Raw genomic sequence first — 13,434 nt, 5'->3', positions numbered from 1 at the left:
ACCCCAACCCCAACCCCAACCCCAACCCCAACCCCAACCCCAACCCCAACCCCAACCCCAACCCCAACCCCAACCCCAACCCCAACCCCCAACCCCAAACACTAACCCCTTCCCGAAACAGAACCGCAACTCAACCTACATTAAAAATAAAAATAAAATTTTTTATTATAAATAATTTATTTTATTAATATATTTTAAAATAAAAATTACTAAAATTATATAATTTTTATAATTATATATAAAATAAAACTGTATTAAAATATTATTTTTTTTTAATATTTTAAAAACTTTTTTAAAAAAATATTATTATTAATAATATATTAAAAAAAAATAAAAAATTTATTTATAAAAAAATAATATATATATAAGAATATAAAATTAAATTTTCTTGATAATTTTAATTTATTCATAATATGTATTATTTTTTAAAAAAGTAAAACATATATAAATTATAATTTACATAAAATAAAATAATTATAATAATTTTTTTTATCAAATATTTTTAATTATATAAACTAATTGCATAAATAAGGGATTATAAACGATTACAATAAAATATGTTTATAAAATATTAAATTCATTTATTATTATTTTTTTATATTAAATAATTATATTATATTAATTTTTAAATGTAATTAATTTAAATATAAATATAGCATATTTAAAGAATTCAATATGAGAACTATCAGAATATATATTCAAAAATATCCTTTCCTGAATTAAAAAAAATATATTTTTTAAAAATTTCTGTATATAAAATAAAATAGTATTTCGCTATATCGAAGAAAATAGCCTTTTGTATACATTTTTGACAAAAACCACATCAGAAGCTATAATATTTACAAGATAATCAAATTTTCTCGGTTTTAACAAAAAACTTGTACTTTTGATTTTAAATTAAAAATTTTTTCGTAGTACCAACCAAGACCCTCTCCCCGCCACTAAAATATATTTCTAAATAATTAACTATTTAATGAATAAATAATATTCTTCGTTTTTATAATTAGAAAAATCAATTAACATAATTAATTTTTATATATTATTTTTTTTTAAAATTTATAAATTATGTTTCATTATTATTTAATTTATATCAAATTTTGATTTATTATATGATTTATTCTTTTTTTAAATTACAAAAAATGCAAGTAATCTAATCTTTTAATAATAAATTCAATTTATTTAATTATTTCATATTTTATTAAAATTTATAGATTATTTGATTTTATTTATTTTTAAAATTCCTAAAATGCCAATTACTAGACTATTAATTTTTTTTATAAATTTTAATTATAATGTAATTATTTTAGTTTTTTAAAATTCCCAAAATATCAAACATTAGTTTTTAATTATAATTATTTATATTTTAATAATTTTTAAAGATAATTTTAGATTTTTTCATTTTTATTAATTCTAAAAACATAAAATAAAATTAAAAAAATATTTTAATTTATAAATAATATTTTAAAATTATACTATATTATAAATTATATAATTATTAAATTTTCAAAATTATCATTTTCTTAGACATTAAAGTTTTTAAAATTGAAATTTAATTTTTGATTTTTGAGAAATTGCTACTTATAATTGTATATTTTAATTAATTTTCATATTTAAATTTTTTAAAACTAATATAAAAAACAAAGAAAAAATGCTATTTAAGTTTTAATATCAAAATTTAAAATCTTTAAATATTATATTATATTATTTCTATTTAATTAATTTTTATTTTTAAATGTAAATATATTAGTTTGAAATTTAGGTTTAAGGTTGAGCTTTGGGTTGGTGTTTTTGTATTTTAGTGTAGTGGTTTGGGATATCTGTAGGTATATGTAAAAAAAACTATCTATATTCAGTCGCCTAGAGATGATAAATTGCTATATTTCAATATTTGTTTTTCTAATATTATATTTTTATATAGATAAATAAAATATTAATTTATTTCAAATTTCACTAATAAAAAATTTTAAAGTAAAAAAAAAGTTATTATTGCAATTTGAATAGGAAAATCGGGGCTAATTACAACACCATCACCTACCCGAATATAGTTAATTTTTGGAGAAAAAATAATTTTATTGCCACATCAGTTTTAGCCAGAGATTTATCAGAATATATATTAACGTTTGTTAAGGAATATTTTGCTTTTTAGAAGGCAAATAATGTATTAAAAATAAATTGTAATTAAACTGAAAAATTCTTTTTCAGAAACGTAGTAAAATTAAGTATAAAAACAAATAAAAAATAAAAAAATATTAAAAAAATATAAATAAATTAAAATTATTTATTTTTAAATAATTTTCATAGTAATTATTTTATATCAAAAAATTAAATTAATTATTTTTAATTAATATTAAATATATAAAAATTTGATAATTTTTACACATATATAAATATATATATATATATATATATATATATTTGTATAAAAATAATAATATTATGTTTTTCATAAAATATTTAAAATAACTATATTTTTATTATAAAAAGAAAATATTTAAATATTATTTTTTATTAACAACCGAAATTATAATAATTTCAACAAAATATATACTTTTTAAAAAAATATAAAATAAAAATGATTATGTTTTCTCAAACATAAAAATATAAAAAAAACATTTTTATTTTTTTAAATTAATAAAATTATTTGATATTTTTACTTTTAATATATTTCATTTTAATTTAAATAAAATATAATTTAAATAAAAAAATTATAAGTATATATATTAATAAAGTATTTTTATAAATTTAAATGGATAATATATATTTTCGTAATTATTTCTATAATTAGAATAAGGTATTATAATTAAAAAAATTATAAAATAAAAATCCCTTTAAAATAATATAAATTTTAATATTTATTTCTGATTAATAATTAAAAAAATATAATTAAATTGAATATATATAGCAAATAATAACATATAATTTAATTATTAAAAAAAATTAAACGTATGAATTGTAAATTTTGTCATAAATAAGTTTAAAAAGAAAAAATATCTATTCACGAATAAGTTTGTAACTCTTTTGTTAATAGCATTTATGAATAAAGCAGATATATTAATTATAACTATGAATACGACTGTGCAATTTGTTCTTTAGTTGTAAATAATCCTTAATAATGCTAAGGTTGTAGAAATTATTTTTGTAGACTATGTATATAAAACTGGTTTTAATAGCCTAAATACTCATAGTAAAAAAATGAATATAATATTATTTAAAAAAAAACTTATATAATTAAGATAATGTCCTTATAAGTGTGATACTAAATATTAAATAATAGATGCTAGTTTAAACTTAAACTATTAAAAATTATAAATAATTTGTATATACTGTTATGAAATTCATACTTTAGATGAGATTGAACAACACGAAAGTATTTGCAAATACCCAAAATGTAAAAACTATGATATTTGTAAAAATATAATCAATAACTAAACTAACCCATATTTAGGAAAATTAAAGATTTGTAAATAAGATTGTCTACTTTTAGATTAAATCATTAATATTTTAAATAGCTAAAACAGTTTTCTTGAATTTATCGGAAAGTTTATTGATAGTTTTTATCCTGATTTGAAAAAAATATAAAATGATAATTCTAATATAATATGTAAAAAAATATACTTATAATTTATTTAAAAAAATAAAATAAGAACTATAATGGGATAGTGAAGTTATATCTAAAAGTATAAAAATTATAAAAAATAATGAAATATTTTTAGATAGTAAAGAAGATGTATTTAAAACTGCTATTACCAAATAGGTAATTTTTTTTTTATTAAAATAAAATAAAATAGAGTTTTAATACAGGAAAACATTATTGGGAAATAATACCCAATTCAAAAACATAAAAAGAATTTAAAGTTGGAGTCTGTTTATCAAATTAATTTAACATTGAAACAGCTTTTTGTGATTTTAAAATAGGTTATGGGTATTATACTATAGGTTAATTAAGGTTTGGTAGTAATTAAAGTGGAAAATAGTACGGAAAAAAAATAAAAAATGAAGGTGTTTTGGGAGTTTTTCTTAATATAGATAAAGGATAATTAAGCTTTTCTTTAAATGGAGAATATTTAGGAATAGCTTATGAATGTGAAAATCTTAAAAAAGGGCCAATATATCCTGCTATTTCCCTTTGTAGTATTTCAGGATGTAAAATATAATATTTAAATATTATTCCAAGTATATTTTTATGATTACTACTACAATATATATAATTTTTTTATAAATGTATTCAACTTAAAAATTTTTCCTTAGCAATTATAATTTTTTTTTTATAATTCTTATTTTAAATAAGCATATAAAAAAAATTGTTGTATTTAAATAAAAAAAATATATATTTTTATAACTTAATTTTATATAATAATTTTCCTTTATCAATAAAAAAAATATCAGTTTATTATTTATATTTGATATATAAAAAAATTAAAAAAACTCAATAATTTTGCTATTATACAGCAAGTTTAATTAAATGGTCCATAAACAAAGTTAAAGATGCATCATCAGTTTATGTATGTCCGCCTTCAATAACATCCTAATTAAGTCCAGTAGGATTTATTCTAGCTTTTAAATACCTCTCTTTAGTATGATTTGGATATGTCTCGAAAAATATAGGTGTTGGGAATCTATCTTCAAGTATCATTTTTACATCTTCCATAGGTGACTCAAGCATTGTTTTAAATTAAGCATATTATTCATCTAACTATATATATTTAATATTATAATTAAAAAAATATATAAATAATATAATAAAAATATATACATATAAATATATAAAAATAAAGATTACATGATATTATTTATCTTTCCAAAGTTTAATTTAAGGCCCTAACCAAGTAATAACTTAAAAGTAAGTATCTAATAATAAAATAACATTATTTTTCATAGAAGTATCTTCCAAAGTAGTTGCTACAGGAGTTGGATTTTCATAAGTATACATTAGTAAAGCTGGTTAAATCATAACCAAACAATTAGTAACATTTTCCCTATTAAAAGTACCCCTATAATAGGAAATAATATCTGGAGAAGTACCAAAGGTTTAAGTAAAGTGACTTCTTCTTAAATGATACATTAATTAAGGATAAAGAGAAAAATTATCATTTAATCTAAATGTATCAGGTTAATTAGGCTTATATTCGGCGAATTTAGTCACTAATCTAATTAAAGATCTGTCGAGCCATTTCAAAATTTCTATAGGCTCTTCTTATTCGGCCTTTTAAATTGCAAGCCTAGCCATCATCACACATGCTGCTTCTTAATCAAAACCTTAAGTCCAATCATAAGAATTTATTTAATCTCCGAATTTTCTATGTACAGTTGTTACACGTAATTTAGTCTCTCCAGAAGGTGATTTATATATAGTCTAAAATTAAAAAAATGCGCGTTTAGCACTATTTTATTCTTTATTTTAAGGAGCTAAATCTAACAAAAATGTAATTGTACTATTTCTATCCATACCACCTACATACCTAATAATACATAATAATATATATATTTTAAAAAAATAAATACCATTAATTAGTTCCTCCTTATCCAATAGGAACCTCACTAACCATCGGCCCTCCTTTTTTCATTGAACTACATGGTCCTATACCTCCTTAAATTTTTAATTCTTTACATACAAACATTTCTATTTTAGCCGCTGAAGCAAATCTGAGTTCTTCTTATTAATTTTTTTCGAATATTTTCCTAAAAGTTTCCCTAAAAGGTTCAGAATTGAATTCTTCATTTACAATAGTATAACCTCCAGTTTTTTCTGATATCGACTTCATTTCCAATAAACCGAATTAATCAGCTGAAAAACCATAAATGTCTATAGTAGCGAGAATTTTTATGGCCCTCTAAGCTATTCCTTAATAATATTTTGTTGTTTTTTTCACATGTTTGGCCATTTCAGTTTCCTTATTTAAATCATAATATGATCTTAAATTTTCTTCCAATTTTAATCCAATAATTTACCCAGGACCTATTGTACAAGGTCCTCCTGTAAAAAACATTAATCTACTTCCTTATATAGGACAAGCTTCTATAATACTCATCTATTTTTTATTTTTTTATTTTTTTATTTTAATTTAAAATATATTACAGCCACATTTAAAGCCACTCCAGATGCTCTTTATTCTCTTTCGCCTTAAGGTACAATCCACGGGTCAGGCTATAAATCATCTAAAATACTATTCAATGTAAATTCGCATTCATTTAATGGCAAAAGGAATCTTTTTATAACATCTAAATTCATTCCTTATTTAGGTTATTGTCCTTATGCTATTAATCCTAACATTTCTTAGACTTAAATAGGATTGTATTCTTTTGAACCTTTAAATGCGTAAGATTTCGGGCATTCAGAAAATCCTAATTCATGTACAAAAACAAACTTTCCATAAGTAATTAAACCTACATACGAATCTGGAGGGATTATATTTAATGATTATTATATGGAATCCCTTAATGCATCTAATTCAACTTCTTCTAATGCCAAATCAACTACTAATAAGAAAATATTTGGTTATATTTATGATTTTTGATTGACCTGTATATATTTTGATTTTTTAAATTTTTTTTTTTTTACATATTCTATAGTAGAAAATTCACTCATTAATTCCGCGGGTAAATTGTTTTCACTTATTTAATGATAATGTACAGGAAAAGGATTCCTGGATAAACAAAATGGACAAATCCAATATTTTTATACATAATCAACTTGGCAATAAGGGTTCAAAATTGCTTAACATTTGCACTTCAATGGCTCATATTCCATTCGGTTAGACTCGTCAATTTCTTTATAAGGAGTATAATGAACACTTAATGGAAGGACAGCACGGGTTAAGGCTAACTTGGTGGGGGGGATGGTATTCCAGGTAAATCTGATTCCATCTTTTAATTCCTCTGTGTAAAAATCTATATCCATTTCTTTATTTTTATTTTTTTTGGTATCTTTGATTTGATTATGATTTTTATTTTTCTATTTTTTTTTTTTGTTAATATATTTTATTATTTATTAATTTTTTGGATAATTTATATAATGAATGCACACGTTTTTATTTTATATAACTTTTTTTTAAAAAAAATTACTTTTATATAAATGCATTCTTTTTTAGTTATGCAAAAATAATTTAATTTTAAATTATTATTAAAATTAGTTTGAATATTACAGTATTTTTAATATATTAAAATAAATATATAAATTGGATTTTTCTGATATTAATAAATATATAAAATAATATTGTTTATTTGATTTTAATATTTTCTTTAGTAAAATATATAAATAATTAATTGATTAATATTTTTTATCTAAAAGTATATATTAACAAAAATGAAAATTTTAAATTATACATTATAATTAACTATTCTCATAATATAAATATAAAATACATAATCTTTATTTAGAATAAAAAATAAGGAAAGCTTATTAAATAGCTATATAGCTGATGATTTTTCTTTGAATGATTGTTTATTTTATATAATTCCATAATAAATAAGCTGCGAAAGTTTAATTTTTTATAAAAGTTTAAAAAATAGGATTGATTTTTGGTTAACTACGTTCAAAAACACTAACCCTTAATAAATTTTTAATTCAGCTATTTAAAGTCTAGATGAAAATGAATAAGAAAGTTTTTAATTTAGCAAATGTAAATAATAATATAAATTAACTTTTTTATATGTAAAATAGATTTTTATAGTTTTTCTTAAAAACTGCAAGATTAATTTGAAAAAAATGATGCAATATATATTTTAAAAGCAAGTTTTTAAGAATTATTAGATTAAAAAGAAAATTATAATTAATATAAAATTATACTTGAAGAATAATATGAAAAAATTAAAAAGTCAATTGAATAGGAATGTTAAAATTGATATTTTTTATTATATATTATATATTTTTTTAATAAAAAATATATCATATATATATAGTATATTTATAACAAATTTAATATATTTTATAAATATATAATTTATAATTTTTTACAATTTTTTATAAATAATAAAATAAATATGTAAGATATTTTAACAATTTTTGTATAAATAATAAAATAAATATGATTAAAAAAATAAATAAAAATATGCATTTTATAAAAAGTAAAAATATAAATGTATAAAAAAACATGGTAATACTTCATGGACTATGTGGAAATCCGACCAATTTTTCTTCTATTTGTAAAAACACCAAAATAAATTAACTTTGTAATTCTTATTTATTAAACTGGCACTCTATACAATTTGATATTTAAAAATAAACACAATTTCTTAATAATTTTATTGAATAAATTTATTTAGAACATAATCAAAATAAAATAATTTTACTTGGACATTCTTTCGGGGCTAAAATAATTATGGCTACATTATCTTAATTTAAAGAAAATTTAAAAAATAAAGTACATGGGACTATTATTGTAGACATATTACCTAGTTTTGTTCCTAATTCTAATCAAATGAAAGAAACTTTAAATAAAGTAAATTAAGTTTAACTTAAAAATAAAAGTAAATAAGAAATAGTTGAATAATTTTAAAACCTAGTCGGAGTAAAATAATTAATAAACTTGTTTCTGTCTAATATTAATTTTGAGTAAAATTCTTGGGATATAGATATATAAGATATTTATTAAAATTATGAAAAAATTGTATTTTTTTTATTTTAAATTAAAAATTATTTATATGTATTTTTTAAGGTAAATTATGAAATAAAAGGCAATTGGTAAGGAAAAGTTAGAATTTTAGCTGGAGATTAATCATAATATATTCCAAATAATAAATTAAATTAGTTTTAAGATATTTTTCCTAATATTAATTTACATAATGATATAAGGTATATTAGAAATTGTGGACATTGGATTTAAGTTGACCAGCCGATTCAATTTATTAATGAAATTAATAGCTTTTTAAGTGAATTACAATGATTATTTAAAAAAAAAAAAAAATTATGTCAATAGTTTTATATTTTCAAATAAAAAATCTAAGAAATAATAAGTTTATTATAATTCTAATATATAAATAAGATAAATCTTAAAATTAATTTTTTTTTTAAAAAAAAATATTTAAATATATATAAATCATTTTTTAAAATAGTTATATTATAAAAAACATAATTTAAAAAAATAAATAACAGGAAAAATGGATTCATTAATATAAAGATGGAATACTAGAAAAAATAGTGGATTAAAAATTAGTTAAAATATATAAAATTCATTCTAATAATAATAATTAGAAGATGAAGATGAAAACCAAAAAAAAATTATTAAACTTGACTAAAAAAAGCAAATTTATGTTAAAACAAAAAAATTTTCATCTTCTTCATCTTCTTAAGAAAATAAAAACGAATATAAATCATCAGATTCTTTAGAATACATAAAATCAAGTAAATGTAATAAAGAAAAAACAATAAAACCATCTTAATTATACAAAGCAAATTAATAATCTCCTTTAAACAATATAACATAAGAAGACAATAATAAAATAAATAATTTAAAAAATTCTTACGCAAATATAAAAAATAATTCAGCAAAAAAGTTTAATTCTTCAGCATCCAAATATACAAATTAAAATAAAAATCTTACATTTTACATAGACGAAAGCGTTTTTAAAATAATGGACATATTCAAATCTAATACAAATGAATAATTATCTTTTTAACAAAAAGTAGGAAAAGTACGCGAAATTGTAGACTATTTACTAGATTCTTAAAAATAAGTTCTTTTGAATACTGAAAGATCTAAAAGCAGAGAAAATAATTTTAAACAAGAAAGACAATAAATTTAATTAAAATAAAGTAATTTATTAATTTAAAAAAATGACTAAAGTAATAAAATAATATTGGATTTGGAAAACAAACTTATCGAATCTGAAAAACAAAAGAATTTGTTAAAAAATTAATGCGAAAATTTTGAATAGAAAAATATGGTTTTGGAAAAGCAAATCGAAAATATGAAATTTTCAAGTTAAATGTTCGAAATGGTCAAAGAATCTTAATTTCTACTTGAAAAAAACAACTAAACTTTGCATGAATAATTAAAAAAAGAAGAAAACAGGAATTTAGATTAGTAGAAAATATTTTAATAATAATTATAAGAAGTATATTCAATAGTTGAATTTTTAAAAAAGCAATTAAAATATTCCATAATTAAGAATAATGAATAATCGTATAATATAATATTAATTTATATATTTGTTTATTCTATAGTTAATTTTATTTTCTAAAAACTATTATTTTTAAAGTTCTTACAAATATATGTTATTTAATATAAATAGTAATTATAAATTTAAAATTAAAAAAAATATGAATAAAGATATATATGATTTTTTAAATCTAAACATTTAAAACTAAAATCTAATTCCGTAATTAAAATTAGAATGTTTATTCCATAAAGGCTTTCAAGCAAAAAAAGCATGCTCATCTTTAAGTTGTAGCCTAAAAAATAATCCATTTCTATGCGATTTATGCTTTTCTGAAAATTATAATTAAGCTCATCAAGAGCATATACTAGAAATTTAAAAATTAGAAAAATCAATAAATGAACTATCACAAAAACTTGAACTCCAATAAAAGCCAATAAAAAATATTTTCAATAATTTAATCCAAACGTAAAAAAATAAAGATTTATTTAAATACATAAAAGATTCCGAACAACACATTTTGAACATTCAAAAACATATAAATGTTCAAAAGGAATAAATTTAATTTGACATCGAACAAATAGCAAATACTATAATAGAATTCCTTAAAGTCTAAAAGGAAAATTCATTTAAAAAATTGGATGATTTTTTTAATAATTATTAAAAAATAATTCGAACAATTTAAAGAATTTAATTAAACTTTATTTAAAATAATTTAACCTAAAATTAAATTTCTTAATAATCCAAATATTTTGAATGCAAAAATAAACAGTATGCACTCTTCAGAACACAAAGATTTTATAAATGAAATAAAGCAAGGTATTCTACATTCAGATAATATATTAAAATAGAATCCTTAAATAAATGAACTTGTTGAAAATGTATTTAATAATATGAACGATTTAATTGATAAATTACCTATTTATTCGGACATAAGTCATTTAACAAAATAAAACGACTAAAATATATTATTTGATATAATTAAAACTTAATTATCAAAATTTTTCGAATAAAACTTTAAGTTATAAAACTATACTATTTTTGATTATAAATTAAATGGAATTAATAATTATATTAAGTAATATGAGAATTTAGATAATTATATAAAAAATAAGATTATCAAAAAAAGTAATACAACTATATTAAGTAATAGTAACAATAATAATAAATTTATTTCTATGTAAGATGATACGTTAAATATGTCAAATATTAGCTACAAAAAGCCTATATTTGAAAAAATCTAAAGCTAATAATTATCAGCATAAAACCATTTTTCAATTACTTAAAATATAAAAATTAATCAAAATGATTTTTTTTAAACCGAATATAAGAATAATCGAGTAAACTCTTCTTTTTTGAAATTATAAAACTAATTTTCTTTAAAAATTTAAATTCCTAATATTATGTGCTATTTAGGCTAATGTTTAATAGGTATGGGATGTTAAGATAAACAAATAAGAATTTTAAATGTACAAACACAAGAATTGAATTCATTCAAAAATTAATTCAATCAAAGAGAAATAACATGTATGGCCCATTTAAAATACGAAAATAATATTTCAAAGAATGACTTTTATTTAGCCGTAGGAAATATAGACTCAGAAATAAAAATTTATATTTTCAATTAATTAGAAAAAAAACTTAATTTGCTTCCTTAAAATATATAAGGATTACAATCTCCTGCCTCTAAAATATTGGATATAAGTGAAATTAGTAATTCTCCATTAATTGTTATAGGAGATGAAAAAGGTGAAGTTACAATTTTTGATTATATAAGTACTATATTAATTGGATCATTTAAAGGAATACATAATTCAAAAATAATTTAAATTTTAAGCATAAATGAAATCAATAAAATAATTTCTCTTAGCGAAGAATAAGTACTTTGTGTATATTAATTCGAATAAAAATAAAAGAATTTTGTTTGTACGAAAACATTTAATGTTTCCCATATAAATTCAGGGCTCTATACTATCAAAAATCATCCTACTTTTAGCAATTTAATAATAGGAATTTCTATTAAAGGAAATTTAGTTATTTATGATTTCGAATTAAATGTTATTTTTTAATAAAGTGGGGAAAATGTGTAATTTAAAGATATTGCTGTTTTTGGAAAAAGGATTAATGGTATAATGGTTAGTAGTAGTTTGGATGATGATAAAATTATTATATGGAAATTTTTGTAGGGAAATATGATGTTCTAAACAGGTGACTTTTAAGAAGTTTGCAAATCTTTTAGAAATTTACTTTACGCTGATAATTATTAGAACTTTTTGATTCTTTTAAATGTGGATAATAAAATTATTTAATTATATAATATTGAATACTGACTTTATTTTAAATGGATATTATATAGTTATTATTTTTATTTATTTTTTTGTGATATAAATTATAATAAAAAGCTAACATTTTTAGTACATATATAAATTTAATAAAATAATACTTTTTTTCATATTAAATTAAAAAAATTAAAGACAAAATTATAAAAAATATAATTTATATAGATTTTTAGAATCATATACTTATTAATTCAAATATTATAATGGAGCTAATTAGTATAATAAATCCAATAAATTAATATATTTTTGATTTCTTATGAAAATATCTAACTTATTTATTCATCATAAGCTTCAAATATATTAAGAATTTTAATATTTTCAATATCAATTTAATCATTATCGAAAATATTAAGCAAAATAGCACTTTTATAATTAGTTTAATACTCATCTTTTATAGGTACAAACACTGAAAAACAATTGTCTTTATCTTTTTAAGTTACATTAGTTAAAGGATAAAGTAATTTCAAATCTTCTATAAAAAGTGAATTAAAGCATCTTATATCTTGTATTAATTGTTATATTTATTTTAAGCTATATCCATTTATTTCAATAGACTAAAAAATATTATAGTAATAAAAAAATATAGAATATATATAAATTTTACTTTTAAATATTAGACACTACAATTATTTAAAAGCAAATCAATATCAGACTAAGGTATTTTATCTTTTTATTATAAAATATTATCAAAATTTTCTTATGAAATATAGATCTTCTTTACTTTCGGAATAGTTTATTTAAAAAAATCTTCTATATAATTTTATATTATATTAATATTTTCCTAAAGTTATTATTCTTTTTATTATTTGACTTTAAAAATTAGAATATGGTATAAAACATATATTGTTTCATTATTATTGCTTTTCTATTTTTTTTTTAATAAAAATAAAAATAAAAACATAAAATTACAGATTAAATGGATTATATATTAATTTCTTAAACAGGAATATTTTAAAATTCAGCTATTTCATAATCATTTATATAAAACTAAAAAAAAACT

General features: G+C 18.4%; 3 protein-coding genes across 3 annotated transcripts, besides 13 other annotated features; 1 reads left to right on the top strand and 2 right to left on the bottom strand. All coding sequences in view use genetic code 6, as the record gives it.

The window, feature by feature from the left end:
* Positions 1-98: a microsatellite.
* A 1,358-nt stretch (positions 99-1,456) lies between these two features.
* Positions 1,457-1,502: a microsatellite.
* Positions 1,465-1,502: a microsatellite.
* Positions 1,503-2,233: 731 nt separating this feature from the next.
* Positions 2,234-2,274: a microsatellite.
* Positions 2,275-2,379: 105 nt separating this feature from the next.
* Positions 2,380-2,415: a microsatellite.
* Positions 2,416-3,580: 1,165 nt separating this feature from the next.
* IMG5_073400 (spry domain protein) lies at positions 3,581-4,187 on the top strand (the record flags this gene model as incomplete). Its single annotated transcript, XM_004036645.1, has 2 exons — positions 3,581-3,754; positions 3,789-4,187. 2 exons carry the CDS (start codon positions 3,581-3,583, stop codon positions 4,185-4,187), a joined length of 573 nt encoding a protein of 190 aa, XP_004036693.1.
* A 236-nt stretch (positions 4,188-4,423) lies between these two features.
* IMG5_073390 (protein transport protein, putative) lies at positions 4,424-6,655 on the bottom strand. Its single transcript, XM_004036644.1, has 5 exons — positions 6,560-6,655; positions 6,077-6,520; positions 5,503-6,029; positions 4,781-5,459; positions 4,424-4,693 (listed from the first exon to the last, which is right to left on the bottom strand). Exons 1-5 carry the CDS (start codon positions 6,584-6,586, stop codon positions 4,427-4,429), a joined length of 1,944 nt encoding a protein of 647 aa, XP_004036692.1. The 5' UTR covers positions 6,587-6,655; the 3' UTR covers positions 4,424-4,426.
* Positions 4,698-4,751: a microsatellite.
* Positions 4,711-4,772: a microsatellite.
* Positions 4,712-4,752: a microsatellite.
* Positions 4,726-4,767: a microsatellite.
* Positions 6,033-6,059: a microsatellite.
* A 1,274-nt stretch (positions 6,656-7,929) lies between the features above and the next one.
* Positions 7,930-8,026: a microsatellite.
* Positions 7,946-8,027: a microsatellite.
* Positions 8,028-11,577: 3,550 nt separating this feature from the next.
* Positions 11,578-11,610: a microsatellite.
* Positions 11,611-11,970: 360 nt separating this feature from the next.
* On the bottom strand, positions 11,971-12,368 carry IMG5_073380 (hypothetical protein; the record flags this gene model as incomplete). Its single annotated transcript, XM_004036643.1, has 1 exon — positions 11,971-12,368. A coding segment is annotated over one exon (315 nt), but the record flags the coding sequence as incomplete, so codon positions are not given.
* Between the last annotated feature and the right edge of the window lie 1,066 nt (positions 12,369-13,434).

The sequence above is a fragment of the Ichthyophthirius multifiliis genome (assembly GCF_000220395.1).
Source record: "Ichthyophthirius multifiliis unplaced genomic scaffold scaff_1120509250424, whole genome shotgun sequence".
Classification (NCBI taxonomy): Eukaryota; Ciliophora; class Oligohymenophorea; order Hymenostomatida; genus Ichthyophthirius; species Ichthyophthirius multifiliis.
Note: the sequence above shows the minus strand (reverse complement) of the source record. Positions and strands in the feature narration are given on the sequence as shown.